The 19,222-nt window shown below is 41.7% G+C and overlaps 1 protein-coding gene across 3 annotated transcripts in view; it reads right to left on the reverse strand.

Annotated features, from left to right (window-relative positions):
* The window catches only part of nlgn2a (neuroligin 2a), a 182,190-nt gene that overhangs the window by 98,579 nt on the left and 64,389 nt on the right, over positions 1-19,222 (reverse strand). For all 3 annotated transcript variants that reach the window (XM_071477910.1, XM_071477911.1, XM_071477909.1), the window contains one exon: positions 16,425-17,323. In XM_071477910.1, coding sequence (XP_071334011.1) covers positions 16,425-16,932 — 508 coding nt within the window. In that variant the 5' untranslated portion in view covers positions 16,933-17,323. The remainder of the gene's footprint in view (positions 1-16,424; positions 17,324-19,222) is intronic.

Genomic DNA, 19,222 nt, shown 5'->3' on the forward strand with positions numbered 1-19,222 from the left:
GATCATTTTTGAAAAAAACCCCACTGTTTTCTTCATTATTATTATTATTATTACACAATTTTTCCCCCGTTATAATAACAAATCTTGTTTAATTCTGTTTTAATTCTGTGTGTATAGCACAAATGCAGGACTTTAATTTTTCCTACAGTTTAATTAACAGGAGTTTAAATTGTATAGTCACAACTGGATTTACGATATTTATCAGGAAAATCTCAATTTAATATTTTCTTCAAATTGTTCAGCCCAAGCATCAGGATATGAGTTTGTTTGTGAGTGCGTGCTGAGCCATTCTATTCCCTGTCCTCTATGGCGTGATTCCCTCTGCTCCAGAGGTGATAGATTACTTGAGCGACTCTCACTCCATCTCCCATGATACCCTGGGTCTGTCAGAGCAGCGCCTGCCGTTTGTCTCTCCATGTAAAGATAAGGGGTAAGTTCAGAAGAGTCCTCTTTTTAACCATTTTGACATTTGCAGTTTTGTCAGCAGAGCTGTGCGTGCTCTTTATTGGGCTAACCTTTGAAGAGCAAAGAGTCTTCATGTTGTCTGACAACTGGGAAAGGTGGAGGAGGTAAAGGGAAACAAGAAAAATATGGTGGGAGGTTGTTATGTTGAGGTATCAGAATGTCGACAGGCTCAGCTGCTCAGTTGCCGTTTCATGTAGTATTTTATCTGTGAGGTAATCTCTGCGGTACATTGTCTCTCCCTGCCTCTGTCCATGAAAAAACACAAAGGAACTGATCTGTGTTTATGTGTTTTAACAGTCATTCAACCCCTGGGCTGTTTCTGCCCTAAACAAAGGCTTGTTGGTGATCTGTGCAACAAGATCCAAAATCACTATTGCTGTTCATCTGTCCATGTGGGCTTTCAACCCATCTGGCTGCTTTAACACCAAAGCAATCTTCACCACATGTAACCCCGAGGTCTTCCCCTCTCCTCACCTCTATACCTAAATATACCATAATGAAAATTGTACCAGATACTAAACGGATACTTGGCTTTGATTTAAGCCAACTATCAAGCAAAAATGCCAAATAAAATCTGATTCCACCTTTTCAAACATGAGGATTTGCCGATTTTCTGTTTCATACTATTGCTATGTGTTTGTCACATCACACCACTCCTTAAACCACTGCACTGGCTTCCTGTATGTCAAAGGATACATTTCAAAATGTTACTACTTGTCTATAAATCACTAAATGGTCTTAAGCCCAGATACATCTCTGAACTACTTGTACTATATGAACCATCCAGACTCCCCAGGTCAGCTGGGACAGGTTTACTCAATGTTCCCAGAATCAGAACCGAACAAGGTGAGGCAGCTTTTAGTTTCTATGATCCCCACCTGTGGAGCAAGCTTCCTGAACACGAGATCTGCTGAAACTGTCAGCTCATTTAAATCAAACGTTAAAGTAAAACGTTACTATTTGGTGCAGCTGAACAATAAGTCACATATGTAACATCTCTTTCATCTTGTGCACTCGCTTGTTTTTCATGCCTTTTATCACCGCAGCACTTAAAATGGTGTCTCCTACCTTTTATGTAACCTTGATATGACCTGTTCAAATATTGTTATTTCATTTATTCAAATTTTTTAAAATGCTATTTCAATGTCATCTTAATGTTCTATTTTTAATGTATTCAAAGCCTCTGTAAAGCACTTTGAATTACCTTGTGTCTGAATGGTGGTGTATAAATAAACTTGCCTTGCCAGATTTTATGATGTTTTATATATCAAACAATTATTCCAATAATTGACAAAACACTAACTGATAGCGAAAATTATCAAAAGTTGCACCCCAGATGGAGAAGGTAACTGCTACCCTCGATTAAAGTGAGACTTTGCAACTTTTGCTGTGGCTACAGTGGCCACTGTTCACACTGTGCACTGCAGACTTTTACATCTAAAATGTAATGTAAATGATGAGACGTGCTACACAATATTTTCTTCGACAAATGGTTTAACACTGTAAATGGGCATTGTCAGTGCAAACAGCAGTTTCAGCATCTGAGGACTGCACTGGGAGTGTGGACACAAAGAAGCTAAGTACAAAGCTTGTTTGGGGCTGACCCTTTGCCATCCTTCCTCCCTGCCTCCATCTAAATCCATCTCCTCCTCCCAGACCGGCCTTGTAAGAGCTTATTCCACCGCGGGCTGCAGCACTGGGGCATTACTAACCAGTGAGTGGATGAGGCAGAGCTCCTAATGCTGACAGAGTGAAACACTGAGGGAGTGCCAAGATGGAGCATGGGGAGTAATTTAGGTCAACAGCCTAGGAGGGACACAAAGATGCAGGCCCATGTATGTATGAATTATTATTTTTTTTAAACTTTCTTCATGTCCTCCTTTGACTCTTCCTCTCTCCCTGTCCTTTTGTATGCCAGTTGTAATAATAATGGGGAAAGTCTACACTTGAATATACCTGCTAATGTTGAGTTATGAAACCATGAGAGACTTTCCAGTTATACTAATTTGTCCCACTAAGGTTTTCTAAAACGGGACTAAAATCCTGTTAAACTTGAACGCAAAAATAAAGGAAAGCCCTGGGAACTAAGGCAGCAGTGACAGCAGGGATATAACAGAATACATGTTATTTTAATGCTTTTGGACAGTTCAATTGCCATCTCTTTCTCTAAGCCACCTTATCGCCTCTGAGCTACATCGTACCCAAACACCAACAGTGTAATGTGTTGTGTCACCTAGACACTAAACCTTGAAGCTGCTGCATTTACTGTACAGTCAAGTGGGAACCAGCTCTGTGGACTTGAAGGTTTATGATTGAAATTTCCATTCAAAAGAAAAGAAAAGAAAAAACAAAACTTGATTTATAATAAAAAGTTTACCTTGCACATTTTAAAAAGCATTGTACATTTGATGGTTGCTAACTGAAAGCATACAGTATATCAGATGAAAGGAATAATCCATAAAGTTGTAAAATCTTCTGTATAGTTGGTAGAAAGTATTGAATATTTGTTGACACAGCCAATGAGCAGGAGAAATGCAGGAAACATCCTGAGGCGTTTGGCTTGGGTGTGTGCATGTGTCAGGACTGGGCTCTGTGATGCTGTCCATGGTGCTGAAATGTGAGCCGACGACAGTGTGCGGCACATGTGGACTGTTAGGTCGCCTGACTGACTGCACAATGCACAGTGGTATTAAACTCTGGGTTAATGACCACACTACTTGTTGAATTGCACTGAATATTAAGAATTTGATAACATATCAGGGATAATTTGTGAGCTTATTTAAAAAAAATAGACACATTTCTGTAAAAGGAGTAGCTATGATATAATTGTTGTACAATGTACAATTAATAAAATAAAAAAGTGCTTTGTGTACTAGAAAAAATTCATTTAATTTGGTATTTGGTTGATATAATTTATTGACAGAATAAACCAATGTGTGCATATCTAAAATGTCCTCAGTATGGGGACACTGTGGAGGAGTAAGCTACAACTGCTTTTTCATCATTTCTCAAATCTCTTTTTGATAGTGACTCACTGTTTTGTGACTGGGTACCTTCTGTAAGCACTCTATTTTAACTTAAACACCAAAATAAAAACTAGGGCTGAACAATTAATCAAAATATTTTTGAAATTGCACTATGGCCAACTGCAATATCCAAATCACAGGTGCTGCAATTTCTTTTGATTAAGGTGAAATGTAGCACAACAGACCTTAAATGAAGTAACATGGTGCTACAGAGATGCACTTGCCTATAAATCACATTAAAACATCAGACTTAAGGGAACATGCTTGTTTGGCACAAAACCCAACAAAAATCATAATTTATAAATATTTTCCAATGAAAATAAAATGCAAAAATGGAATTGTTACTCATATTGCAATGGCAATACATATTTTTTGCATTCTATTCAGCCCTAATAAAGATCACTTACTGTGCAATGCTTATATAGCAAACTGTTAGAACAGCCTTTGTTATGAAATGTTTAAACCTGTATCAGTCTCTATGTGAGAGTGTTAAATTTAGCTTATCATTTCAACACTGTCACATGCTTCCTTTTTGTAAAGATGTGACTCAGCCTGCCTATACCTCTCCACACATGACGTCACATGATTTTGCATGATAGCATCTGTGTACATCAGCATAAACACAAATCTGTGTGCTGATAAAGGAAGCTACATCATCATATAAACTGTATCTTGTTTATTTATCTGGTTTTATCTTGTCCTCTGTTGCCGCTGGTCTTAGAGAGTTACCAAACATAATTTTGTTGTATGCCTTCAATGCCAAATAAAGTGTCTCATGTCCTAAATTGAGTGTGTGAATGTGTGTGTGTTGCAGTCGGCCAGGTGTTGGAGCTACACAGGTCCATGGATTAAACTGGACTTCCAGTCATTAATACTTAGCATCAGTTTGAAGCCAGCAGCTACTGTAGCTAACTGGTGATAAATTGCTTTGCACTGATGCACTGACTTTGTCCTACGTGAACGAATGTGCAGACTTGTTCCACCAGAGGAGGAAGCCTTACCTCTGGATAACCTCTCTCTATCTATCCCTTCCTCCCTCCTTTCTTTTAATCTTCTCTCTATTCTCTCTTGTTCTCTCTGCCCTTACCATTCAGTGTTGTGGGAGGCACTGTGAAGACCTGGCAGAGGGAGCTCTGTGTGTGTATGTGTGTGTGTGTGTGTGTGTGTGTGTGTGTGTGTGTGTGTGTGCGCGTGTGTGTGTATGTGTGCATGTGTGCGTTTCCGTGAGTGTGCAGGAGGGGTAATTTGCATTCACTGCCACCGGCCACCTCGGCTTCAGAAGCCCTGAAGAGATGGCCCTTTGAGCTGCATTGAAAGAGATGGAGTGTGTGTGTATGTGTATGTGAGCAGAAGAGAGAGGCGGATGAGAGATAGAAAAAGAGCAACATACCTCATAGTGTACTGTAGAATGAGCAGTGCATGTGTATGTGCATGTATGTGTCTGTGTGCCAACAAGTGTGGAGCCTGTTTTTGTGTGTGAGTATGTGTATGTACCAACGAGTGTTTACTATGTTTGTGGGAACCCACTGTGCTTATGGGGTCGGACAGCATTGTGGGGACCAAAATGCTGGACCTCATTGGTTTTCGGGTTAAGGGTTAGGGTTAGGGTTTGATCTATGTCAGGGTGAGGCATTCAGTTGAGGGTTAGAGTATAGTCCTCTTGAATATACCAAAACAAGGATGTGTGTGTGAGTTTGCATACATGTGCATCTTGACTAACTTAGTCTTCAGGCAAACCAGAGCAATTATTAATCCCTAGACAGCTGAATTCTGCTTTTTGCTGTGTGCCTTGCAGGTTGCCACGCTCTTTGATCTTCCTATATCTTCTTCTCTCAAGGTTACTTTAATAACAAGTACTCTTGCAGTCTGAGAACACGTTCTCAGCCCAATGGTCAATGTTTCCATGGTCACTATAAACACAGGTAGATAGGATCCATTGTGTGCTGTAATCCCTTTTAAACAAGCAGTATTACATCATTTCTTCTTTCTCCGCGTGATTCTTCCATTAAAGTGAAGATAGTTTATTTAGTATAAAGGAGTAAAAATGACTCCTATTCAAAAATGAAATAAGAATGTCTAATATAAATGTCACTCGGCTCAATGTTACAATTTAATAAATTCTTGCAATGCTGCACAATCCTGTTTCTATACTTGAGCTTATCTCTATTTCACAGCATTGCTTGGTCATTTTCAAATGCTGTTGGTCTCATCAACAACATGGTACAAGGATAGCTGACCATGTTGCCGACTCAGCAGTTCAGAATGTGAACAGTATCAATAAACTGGAGGATTAATTATAAAGGGCAAAAACACTGAGGACTGATGGCAGTTTATGACTGCCCAATCCTGGTATACATTATAGAAAACCTAAATCCTGTTAGTTAGTTGGAGTTGTGGAAAAGCACCACAACAGCACAACTGTACAATTGTACAAACAAAACCAATTTACCAATAGAAAGTTTCCATGAAACAAAAATTCTAGCAATAAAAATGTTAAATTTTTATTTAAAGCTGCAATGAGTTACTTTATACATTTACCAGATGGTGGAAGTAGATGGTGTTTGCATCAAAAAGACTGAGTAAAGTAAAAAGTAAAAGTAAAGTGTCTCCAGCCTCCACTGATGACCTGATGATCTCCCTACAAACATGCAATAATAACCTGTTCTTTTAACTAGCATGTACTTGTTTGTTGGCTACTTGTACAAGTTGTAAACACAACATTGATGGCTGCCTGCTGAATTTAAAAATGCTGCTAATGAGAGCAGAGAACCAAAACATTACCGTGAGCCAGAAAACCAAAACAATGAGTTAAAAGACACTAAAAAAGCTCTGTAGAAATAGGGTGACAAATTTCTTTGGAGCCATCAGTACCACATTATTCATAGTCATTTGATCCACTGATAATATTGAAATATTGAGAAGTGCAGCTTTAAAATAAAAAATCACCTTTAAAGTTTTTAGCTAATACACCCTTTTAACAGATTTCATTTACACTTTAAAGAGAAGGAGGGAGTTCAAGAGGTATTTTGAGTTGGCCAGAAGACATGTTTCTCAGCACGACTCCGCACCACTGGCCCACCTGTGGGTGGGAGCTTATTTCCACTGGAATGTTTAATTGATAGGACAGCGCACATCAGACTTCATCAAATTCAATTAGATGTACTTCATCAATCCCTGAGTTAAATCAGATGATATCCCAGATTGTGCCGGAGCACTGCTACAGAAGCCAAGCCAAAAGAACATGGATAGCCAAAGCCTGAGAGCTTATTATTTAAGTACTGTTGTAAAGTCAATTCACTCTCCTGAGGCTAAAAAGATCATTTAAATAGACTGTCTACAGATAAATACTATTTCTGCCTCCATTGCTCATGCAAAGCATATGGTGATGACTGGGAATCTGTGAGAATTTCAGGCAGGGGGTGGGGGATATACTTAAGAGAGAAGCAAGGAGTGAGGGAGGAGGGCAGAGAGGCAAAATGGTGGGAATGTAAAGAGAAGGAGAGGATGGATGGCGATGCATGAAGAGGAGAGATAATAAGAGCTGAATGAGAGGAAGAGAGAAAAAGATGGGGGGAGGACAGGAGAGTCAATCAAACCGATGGCCCACATGAATGCGACAAAACGTGTGAAAACACCGCAGAGATTATTAGGATCATGTGATTCACATGCACATGCAGAGGCATCATACACACACTCGCTGGATACTAAAACCCACCCACGCACATATCCACATACACATACTCCCTCCTCCTCAACTTCCCTCTCGTCCTATCCATCTCTCTGGCTTATAGGCTAAAAATAGCTGGAATTGAGCCTTTGCTAATTCCTTCATTCAGAGTCTAGTGGAAAGGCAGAATGCATGAGGCCTTTGATGCGCAGCCTGACAGGAAGATACAGGAAGTGGTGGATGGTTGCCAAGACAACCCCTCCACTCCACTCCAATTCCCCCTTTCTTGTGTCTTCAGTTTAAATGCTGCACTCCTTCCCTGGTTCTCACCCCCTCTCCTTCCTATTTCAGCATCTCGCACTGACTATACTGTTGCTTCAGAGGCTGAAGCCTTCAAAATGTGATCAATATCATAATCTGGCAGCGTGCTCCGTCTCAGTCGTGTAATCACGTTATGAAACCGCAGCATTTGTTTGCATCCACAATGAGTAAAGCTACTGAGTGAAATATGCAAATCATTTTTCTAATTTTAGTCATTATTGATATCTGCAGATACTATCTCAACACAGTTACACTTAAAATGTTTCCCAAACTAAGGAAAGCAAAATCACACCAGTCGAGTCCAAAGTCTAAGACCAGGCTTGATCCAAGTCTAAACGAATGTTGACGCTGTTCATGGATGCTAATGTTACTTGAGATAGCACTACATTTATAATATATAAATATTGTATATGAGTTGGTCCTCACCCTCATAGGTTTTTCTCTTGTAATGTTTGAAAATAGCAGCGAGTATGTAAGCTATAGTGTTTTCAGCCAATTGATATAGCTAACATTAGCTTCTTTAGCTGGCTAGCTGCAGCTGATAATACCTCCCTGTTGACATTTCAACAAAATCTATTTTTATCAACCTCTATTTGAAATCAAACAACTATTGTTTCAACAATTACAGAAGAAATTCAAGTAGAAAATCGGACAAATTATCATTGTAAACTACTGTAAATACTGCAAAATCACTAGTGGTGTACTCAAGTCTCAAGTGGTGAGCAGACTTTTGGTAATGGTGCACTATGCTTGCAATCAAATTCCTCTCTGCTAAATTGCCAACCACCTTAAAAATCCACTTAAATTATATAAAATCAAGAATCAAATTTCAAAACATTTAGAACTATGACCAATTATAGAATTGGACAGCATCTGACAAGATTTCAAAATAATAGCCCATCACACACTACACAATATTAAAATGATTTTTGCTCCCTTTTTCACATCCACAGACACACTCTCGCTCCCTTTCACACACCTGCTTCCCCCAAGCCTTCGCTTTGTCTGTACAGATTTGTCTTGTAAGACGTGTTAGCCTCAGTAGCTCTGGACAGATTTCTAATAACCTTTCCTCCATTTCAACAGTCCATCAAACCCACAGGCTAAACCATCTCAGCTCTGCACTCCTCTCCTCTCAGCTCACGTCTCATGTTGGAAATTGCAGGTCTGTGTTGAAAGGAGTGAAGTTACCATCCAGATTTTTGCGAGTATCAAACATAGATGGAGTTTTGTCACCCCCGAGGAACTGTTTTGGCATCTTTACTGACATGCTGAAAAAATAAAACTCCACAATATTTAAATTTTTCATGTACTAAAAAAATCTAACAAGAAATTAATACCTAGGAGTATATCTAGAGGTACTACATCAAAGGCGACTGGATTTGCTGTTTCAGTCTTGAAGATGTTTTTTGCCACTCATCCAGGATGCTTCATCAGTTCCCAGGGGTGTATGTAATCTGATTATCCTGGCTTAACATCAAGTCAGTTCCATGTCATACATTAATGTTTAACCCTGCTGATCACCATAAAAACTCTCCCTCCCTGCTCTGACTCACCTAATTTATTATAAATGTAGATTTTACATTTGAATGTCTATTTTCTAGTTCATTTTTTGACACTTTTGTAAACGGTCAACAAACTTAATTAGGATTATAGGACATTTTAGTCCTTTTGTTTCAACAATTAGCAGACACTCTAATACTGTGTCTGTCAGTGTCTTTTTCAAGCTATGCACCAGCCACTCCTGGATAGATGAATGGAAAAGTTCAAAGCAAGTAACCGACCCTGACTGATCTGATTCAGGATCTCAGTGATTAGTCGCCATAATCGATGATGTTGATGCGATAAATGCGTCAACATCAATATTTTTAACTGATGCATTTTTTTGAATATACTTTTTTATGCTTCAGTTCTTTGTAACAAATGTTTTTCACCAATATCAGGACATACTTTCAGTTGCAATCATTGGTCGACTCCAGTCAACACAACAATTTTAGAAAATGGTGACTGAAGCAGAGTCGGTTCAGAGTAAAAGCCGCCCAAGGCATCAAAAAAGTGTGGGAGCACTTCAAATTATCACAAAATGAACAGGTGGTTTGTCCACTGTGAAAAGTTTCAGTGGTATACTACAGCAGCACTAGTGCTATGCACAAGCACCTGAAGACAAAACAAACAGGCATTTATCTGGATGAACCACCCGAAAAGGCAAAAGCACCAAAAGTATTGTGTATTCATTAGTAGGGAAAGATTTTTTGTCTTTGTAGCTGCTAAATACACTCATAAAGTCAGCTATATTTATTTTGATCATGTTGGAGTTGCCAGTTTTGCACTTTAATGTGTGAACTTTTGTTTTGTGCTGCATTTTACAATGGCATACAGTTTGTCAAAATAAAATGAACTTAAATGAAATGGTCAATTTTCAGGGGGTAAATTCATAGTTCAGACTAATAGACTTGTATCTGTAAAATAGTCAAGTGATTCGTTGATAAAAATAGTCATTATTGGCAGCCCAAATCAGATTGTCTTTTCTCCCTCACGACCTCTCCCTTACAAAAGTAAGACAAAGCCATTGACTAAGCAGGCTGGTCTCTGCCAGTTCCAGCGTGCCTCAGGATGGAGCACAGAGCAGAGAGGAGCAGACTGAACAGAGGAGAGGGAGAGGAGGCGAGGTGAAACATGAGAGGAGGCGCAAAAGCAAAGATGGACTGTCAGATTTGGTTTGTAAGGGTTAGACTACAGGCTGGATGGGGCCTTCTGTTCTGACCTCCATCTCCCATAAAATGACAACTACCTAGAGTTGCCTAACTTCAAATCTGACTTTCTGCCTCTCATTGGGTCGTTGTCTTTTTTTATTACAGACTCTGTTCTGTCTCCTTCAGTTCTGGCAGGCATCAAAGAAAACTTCTGGGTATGCCTTAAAGGTTGTGTGTCTGCGAAGGGGAGACAAAGACACTGGATATTCCCCTGGGAGCTACAGGCACCCATACTGTATAACAGCAATTGTGCATTCTGGGGGGAAGCGTATTGTGCCTGCAGAAAGATGGTGATCTATTTCCCCCCATCATCCCTTCATTCTTTCATTTTTGCTCTGTAGAGTGTATCAGCTGGGGATTACAGGAGAAAGAGACGACATAAAGAAAGAGATAGAGCGGAAAAGTCAAGGTTTATTCTGGCATCAGAAGAAGTACATATCATATTTACACTGCTGCATGCTGGCACCTCCCTCTCTCTTTCCATTATTTATCTGTTTGTTTTTATCACTTTTATTTATTTATTCATCTCCGGCCCTTTGGCAATGTCGCCGTGCAGCCCTCGGACACGGTGTGCAGTATTGTGTTAGTATCGAACTCTTCTTGATGAATCTTCTCAGAAAATTGAAATATTGCCGAACGGGGAGATGTGGGAGTTTGAGTTTGATGCATGGAGATAGATGAAGTATTGGATGGAATAATTTATAAGGCCCCCAGCCCGTTCCCTGAAGCTCAGCCCAAGAAGCACAGTGCTGACAACGCTGAGGTTAGCGGTTCAAATCCCAGAGGATCATCTAGCAGAACCGATGTATACCCTCCAAGAACAGGATTAATTGAGTAGAACCAGCATCTTAAAAGGCACTTTGTAGAAGCTTATGAGGGTTAAACCCCGGCCTACCACCAATAAAGTTTTTCTAAGGGTGGTGGAGTCTCAGTCTCTCAGTTCTTCCAAGATCCAAGCTTGTTTGATTGGTAAAAGCTTGTCTAAGGAAGTGTGAGATGAGTACTGGTACTGTAGATTGGTTGGACAACGAGTGACTGAAGGGCAACAGCCTTAAGCCAATCAGAAAGTGCCACAGGTTTGGATGAGAAGTAATGTGAAGGTGAAAAATGTAAACAGCCAAATAAAAAACTACACTTCCCTTCAGGAAATGTTGTGAAATGAGGTTTCAGGGATAATTCATAGAAGGATAGGTTCACTTTTAATCACGTGGTTGGATGTAGGGTTGGGCCTATGGACAATGCTATCATCCATCACTGTTGGCTGACAGTTCTCCCAACGTTCAGCCCAGTGCCTCCACAAATCACTGGAGATGGTCGACAGTCAGTGTGGACACATCGGCAGGTGTCTTTCTCTTTCCACTAACCTGGTCCTGCTCACAGCAAAGCAATGGTTTCTCTGCCTAACTGCACAAAGCAAACCATGAGTTCCTGTGTGTGGGTAAACATTTACAGCGAGTTCCCATTTGGGGGCTGCTGAGTCCAGCCACTCCAACTCATTCACCATGAAGTCTCGCAATGTGTTAACAGCTGCTGACTGCTGAGAGAAGCATGTGGTTTGTCTGTGGGCCTGAGGCAGCAGCAGCAGCAGCAGCAGAGGCCGGTCCTTCCCTCCCTTCCCCTGGTCCATCGATCCAGCGTGACTCTGCAGGAGCTAGATGAAAACCTCTCGCTATGATTTATGGGATGTCATCTCCAGGGGAACCGGTGGAGCCCCTCCCTCCCTGTCTTTGGTGAGGGAGCAACCTGCTGGAGGGCTAAACCAGCTCCCCTGGGTCCTAAGGCCTGATATTTTATACTACCACAGGGTTAAGGAGTACAAGCTGGGCTTATTTTAAAGTGGTTTTCCATTAAACATAACTTTATTCCAATAGAGTTGTTGGTAATTAAAATCCAGGACCGTCCGTCATTATTACTGCTTCATTACTGTGAGAGTTCTTTAATAAGTTATCAGGTGGAATAGGCAATAAGTCCGCCAACCTCTGAAACCATAAAGGTAATTTGTCCCCACCCTCAGATATGATCCACAGGAGTGTCTCCTGAAATAGCATCACTATGATAGCTGGTGTCTTGGTTACACTTATAAACGCAAGATTAAGGTTGCAGAATGATCATGGATCAAAGAAACAATGACTGCAGCCCTCCACCTCCTAACAGGGACCATGTAACTAAATTTGTTGTTCTATGAGTTCGTCCTTTGCTCCCCTCATTCTTACTACGACCACTAGGAGTCACCTAACAATGAAATGTAACTATGGGTCGTCATAAGAGCCTTGCACAGATGACCTATGAGATTGTTTTTTACAGGACAGTCTCAGAATTGGTCACGAAATATAGAGTATAATGAGTACAAGTTGCCGCACTTAATCTATTTTAGTGCGCACTTGGATAATGATCCATTAAGTATGTTGAAAACCGTGTTACAGTTTAAGACTAAGCAGAAACCAAGAAATATTATTCCAGGCTCTGAAATACCGACATACTGAAAGAATTCAAATCCAAAAGCACTAAAATCCTCATTTGCATGTTGGATTAAGCCGCTGTTAATCAGATAGTAAGATGATTAGTAAGATGATAGAAGACGATTACTTGTGTTTCATTTCTTGGTTTGTTCCTAAATTATTACAAATTCAGAAACATGCTCCTGCATGTGTGCCATGGAATTAATGAAAAATGACAACACATGGCTAGCCTTCCAACTCACTAAGTGCTTAAGTATTAATTAAGGAGCAATGAGTAACCACCAAATGTTAGTGTATTTGTTTATCTATGAACAAACACACAGAGTCATGCCAGACTGTCCCACTTTCTTCCATTTGCACTGATGGCAGCATTAAGGAGTAATTGTGCAGGCTTAATCCACTTAAAATTAGAGGAGGTTTTTAAGGATTCTATCTTAAGGGTGCCCTAAAAAAGGATACAAGTAAAAGGCCTCAGGAGATTCTGAGAGATGCAGTGTTCATGTTTTAAATGTAGGAAGAATAGAAGCAGAGTCAATGGCACAGTAACATGGGAGAGAGTCAGTGTGTGTGTGTGTGTGTGTGTGTGTGGTTATGTGAGCATATTTAACTTTGTGGTGTGTGACAGAGTTGAGCTGATGGTCCCAATGGACAGTCAGTGATGGCTGTTATTTGATCTCGTGCCCAAAAGCTCTCTCTTCCTCTCTCCTCTCCTCTCCTTTCTCCTTGTTGCCTCCCTGCTCCTCTCCTTGTCTCCTCTCCTCTCCTTGTTTCATCTCCTATCCTCTCCTCTCCTAGTTCTCTCTCTTCTCTACTTCTTACCTCTCCTTCTTTTTTCTCACTTTTCCTCTCCTTTCTTCTGCTGGTTGCCTCTCTGTTCCTTACCTTGTCTCCTCTCCTCATTTCCTTGTTCCTTCTCTCTTTGTTTCTTTATCTCCTCTCTCCTTGTTTCCTCTCCTCTAATCTCCCCTCCTCCACTTTTCTCTCTTCTCCTCTTTTCTCTCCTCCACTTTTCTCTCCTTATTTCCTCTCTCTTCTCCTCTCTCCTCCTCACTCCTCTTTTCTCTTCTCCTCTCCTTATCCTCTCTCCATTATTCTCCTTGTTTCCTCTCCTCACTTCCTCTTCTCTCTTCTGCTTCCCTTGTTTTTTCTTATCTCTTCACTCCCTGTCCTCTTCTTGTTTGCCCTCCTCTTTATTTCACTCCTCTCCTCACTAAAAAAATAAATAAAAATAAAATAAAAAATCAATGCAGCTGGAGAAGCAGAGGAAAGGAGGAGCAAAGAGAAAGACAACCCTGGGGCTGCGAGAGGAATGCTGAGGCTAGCAATGTCATGCCTGACTGGACCACCATAAATATACCGGCAATGATGATGAAGGATGGGGTAGGAAACAAGTTCATATGTTGACTGCTTTTTTCCAATACATCAAGACATTTATACTAGAAATAGGTATTTGCAATGCTGATAATACATTTTCCATTCATTAAACACAAAGACAATGACTGTGCATTATGATGACAGTGTTAGGTGTGATGCAGAAGCACCAGTGTGACATTTCCAGAAAGCGCACTGTACACCGGTGCGAGCGTGTGTGTGTGTGTGTGTGTGTGTATACATCTCTGTCATCTCTGTTGTATTTCCACCATTACATACATCTCGGAAAAAGGGCAGGAAAAAAAAAAAAACAAGCTGTGTGACAGTGTGAAATGACTCAAGACCCGATCTATTGTGTTCTATATGTGCCCGAGGAGCTATAAGTGGCAATGATGTGGTGTTGAGGGCTGAGGCTGCAGTGTTGGAAGCGGAGAGGCGGAATAAAGGAAGGAAGGAAGGAAGGACGGGTGCTGAGCTGTGAGGGGCTAAAAAAATTTTTTAAAAAGTCAAGTGAAGTGATGGAAGTGTTGAAAGGGAAATGAAATGTGTTAGACTGAGGGAAGTGTACAAAGTGGAAATCAGTGCTGTACAGACACACATACCAATGTGCAGATAACAGACAGTGAGAGAAACATACGTCATTACAAACATACATACAGGCACGCACACGCCCTTTAAAGCAGATGATGTGATCTTCTTTCCTAGATCAATTTCTGGAGACCTTCAGTTGTCTCTGAGGTCGAAGCAAGTGTATATTAAAGAAAAACATTTTCTGCATGTGAAACCTGCCAACGTGACTCTTACTCTGTGAAAGATGCTGGCCTCGTGCAGCTTATATTAGAGATGTAGGAATGAAAAGACAAATGTGAAACACGCTTTACAATACCCTCGGCTAGGAGAGAGAGAGGGAGGGCGGGGGTGGAGGGTGATGGAAGTCTTTACTCTTCATATCACACCTGCTGACAAAATGGGAATATTTCTCTTTTATTGCTCACACACCTACTAGTTCCCTGGCAGACAAAAACGTCCGCAGTATGATCTGAGTAGGTAGAAGAGGCTTCTTGAAGGTAAAAAAAAAAAGAAAAAGTAAGAAAAGTCAAATGTCACCTAATCCTTTTCTCATAAAGCACCTGGAAACTGCTTCAGTCCTGCCCTTTGTTCTCTTGCTTTATAACACCTTGAATGGGATCCAGTGCTAAAACCAGGGAAGGGTAATTGAAAAATTCTTTGACCCTCCATAGAATAATTTGCATAGTGTACACACAACCCATCCTAATGCTAATACTCACTATCTAAGAAGCATATGTGCAATATTTATGAAAGTAGTGGATTGACCTTGAAAAGAATAAAAAAGGCTCACTTGAGTTTTCACCTGAAGTGAACTTCCAGTTCACCATTCACTAAACCCCTCCCCTGAACAGCAGCTGTCCAGTGATGGCTTAGCAACTGTAACTAGGCACAGCAGGCCTGTCACATTTGGATTTCTCTGCATGTTGAAGCACTGTGCATGGGGCTGTAATAAGAGAGATACTCCCATTCATTGTTTTTTTACCTTCTTCAAAATAATAATAATAAGTTCAAAAATTAGCAAGTCTGACTAAGTAGCTAATAGACATAAGGTGTGGAACCTGGTGGGTCCTGCTCCTGCATGAATACTACTTTATCAGTGTATTATAGCATCTGCTGCTCTGTCCTGCTCTACTGCATTTGAGCACAAACCTAACATCTGTCATCAAATCAAATCAAGCCTTTTTCTCATATACCACTTTTTGTGCAAAGACTGCAATACAAGGTGCTTTACAGTAATAAAAAAGTATTATATGTCAAGCTTGTTCAAGTCTAAGTTCAATTATAGGCTAAGAAGCTAAATAGGGTTCTATTTGATTGACAGAATAGTGTAGTCCTACATTTTTTGTTGTCACACTTTTAACATTTAACATTAGAGCTCTAAACTGCCTGTCCTCTGCAGGGATTAGCATCTGGTGATGTAGCTTTAGCCTCGGTCTCTTCCCACCATATCATGTATGTAGCCATCAAGTACACAGGACTCCTTGTTTTAAAACGAGCCAGCTGGACACATTAAAAAATAAATCAGACATCTCCGACCAGCTCATGAAGGTGATGTAAGATCTGCCAGCGACAGATCGTACCTTTGTCTGAAATCTAGGACCCTTTGTTTCAAAAATTATAAGAGTTTGCAGTGGTAGATCTGCCCCCCCATCTGTTGTCAATGTAAAGTGAATATGTACTGCGCTTGGCAGGCATAGCAACAGTAACTCAGGGGGCAGGGCTTAGCAAACAGTCAAGGATCCCACACAACTCCCACCCTCCACCATCCCTTCATTTAATACTGTCCACTCACCATCCTCCGTGGGCACGTAGACATTGAGGTAGAGGCAGTCCTCGCTCTGGTTCTGGATGTAGCCCGCCGCCACATCCAGGTTGTCTGTGAACCACACGGGCAGCATTATCTCGGGCAGCACCCCGTGGACGTTCTGAGGGCACACGGGGGCGAACTGCGTGGCATTGCGGATCTCCTGCCAGGATCCTGGGGCCTCGGGCGGCTGAAAGCGGCGGTCGCCAATGGGTGCTGTGGCGTAGGGCACACCCAAGTACTGCTCCACAGGGCCCAGGATCTCATTGTTCAAGTCCTTCTTGACGCCTCTGAGCTTGCCATAGTTGGTGGTGACTATGGGGTGTTTGGAAGGGTCCATCTTCTGGCTCGAGGCCAGGCTGAAGAGCAAGATGAGGCCCAGGGCACCCATCAGGCAGCAGTCTGTCATGAGAGTAAGGGGGCGCGTCCTGGACAACAAACCCCGCCGACTTTGTTTGTTCAGAGCAAGTGGAAAGGGGTACATGACTGGATTCATACAGTTCAGCCACCTGCTTCTAGTCTGTTTTGGAGGACTTCTGTCTATTTATAAGAGAGTGTGGATTATAGCCAACAATGTGGAAGGTAAAGCATAAGAGGGGGATTAAAACAACAAATGCAGGCGGACGCTGAAAGACCAAAAGGAGCCTTTTCGGAGATTTGAGTCAGGGTGAAATGGAGGGCAAAGCAGTTGCTGGGGGACAGGAGGGTCCTTGGGGTGCTGGAGAAGGAGGTCGGACCTCGGTGTGGGTTCCAGGTCAGTGCTGAGTCTGAGCAACGGCGATCTGAAATGCTTCCCCAGCCATGGCTCTGTTGCGTTCCATCCCTATTGGCCTTCAATCATCCGGATAATTTGATTGATGTGTCTGACGGCCACTGAAATCTGCAGACTGAGACAGAGAGGGAGGAGGGAAGAGAAAAGACGGACGGAGATGCGTGGAAGAGAGAAAGAGAAAGAGAGAGAAGGGGATGAGGGAGAGAGAAAGATAAGAGAGATTATAGCTTATCTGTAACAGAAATATATTCCATTAAATGTTGTCAGTGCAACATTTTCCCTTCAACTGCTGCCAAGTGAAAAATATTTCCTGAAATGAAAGCAGAGGAGATGAAACGACAAAATAAATCTAAAGGCAGTATTGTTGAGATCAAGTCTTCATTTCGGGAACATTTCGTGTGGTGATCAGCGTGTTTCACTTCACTTCATTACATCACAGATCTGCAGCGTGTAGGAAAGGAACTCAAACCAATGCAATCCTTGTGAAGACATTTTACCTCTTAAGCTTTTTTTTGCAGCCTAATCTAACCTGCAGAAATCTCATGTATGCTCCATGCTGACTGCACATTTCTACATGACTCTTTCCATCTATTATGCATGAAAACCCTAAATTGGACTTGTTCGCCCTGTCGTGGTCTGACCTGCATGAGGACACGCACGAAATCCCCCCTCTGGTGAACTGTGTTTAACCTGCCAGCTCACTCCGAACATGCACACACTTCTGCAGAGATACTAATACAGAGCAGCTGATGCAGTCACGCCACTTCACAAGTCTTCGTCTTCATTAACAGCGCTGCTGCTGATGCCTCAATATTTATGTTATTAATTTCCTAAAGGCTCCAGTGCTGATTCTGCAGACGACAGTACAGTAGACAGTGTGCATGAAGAGCTGGAGGATAGAGATTAGGGTGAGCCTTTCACTGCCCAGTAAGGTCAAAGGTCAATAATGTGCGCCTGTAAGCAGCTTATAACAGCCCGGGACACTTCCTGGCTCCATGCAGAGCACATCGAAATACACACATGCACACAGTAAGCCTTAATTGACCCACACATGAATGAGTTCCCACACACTGTACAGTCATTCATGTAATCTACTGTGCAAATGTGCAAATCCTCATGTAACAGACCCCAGAGTTGGAAATGCAAGCGGCATGGAGGCGATTATAGCGTCATAACATTGTTGGGTGGTGTTATGTAACGGTACAGGACACAAACCATAGCAGTGACAAAGACTGTACAGGGGGAAAAAAAAGACACAATTTCAGCCTTATCTGATTTTTAAAATTCACCATTCCCTCTTCCTCTCTTTCACGCTCTCTCTCGTTTTATCACCATGCCGTAATTGTCCTATTTAAAGTCATCATTAACCATATTATTGCATCGCCTGCGCCCACTGAAGCGCCGCTGTGTTTTGTTGTCTGTTTTTTTCCCCCGCTGCCAACAAAGCCGTTGAATTTGAAAGTATATGGGAGTAGAGCGTCCTGAGGCAAGACGGCAGATAATTAGAGTCTATAGGCAGATGAGCGGGCGAGCAGTCTCACTCAAACTGATGTAAGACATCTAAATAAAGAGACTCATTCATGTAATAATAAAGTTTCTTATGTACAACAAGCTCTTCGAGGGAAGGATGTATTCCAGCTTGTGGGGCGACAAAGTGTGAGGAGAACAGATTTGTGGTCGTTCAGACAGCGGTTATTGTGAGCGAGTCCATAGCGTCTGTAATTGCTCATTGTCTTCTCTTGGTACAGTGCGTTCAGCCTAAATATATTGGTGTCTGCCTTTGTTCCTCTCAGTGTGGACTTTGTTGTTCTGCCCACACACCCATGTATGTCTGGGTGTGTATCCTCTCATAGACAACCGAGCAGCACAATGTGTGCTCTAATTAAACCATGGAGAGTCGAGAGGCCGGCCTGTTTTGCACTGAACACAGGGACGAGCCCTCCACCCACCCACCCACCCACACACACACACACACACACACACACACACACACACACACACACACACACACACA

This window comes from Trachinotus anak, unplaced genomic scaffold, assembly GCF_046630095.1.
Source record: "Trachinotus anak isolate AG129_WGS33_773 ecotype Australia unplaced genomic scaffold, CSIRO_AGI_Tana_v1 ptg000005l, whole genome shotgun sequence".
Taxonomy (NCBI): Eukaryota; Metazoa; Chordata; class Actinopteri; order Carangiformes; family Carangidae; genus Trachinotus; species Trachinotus anak.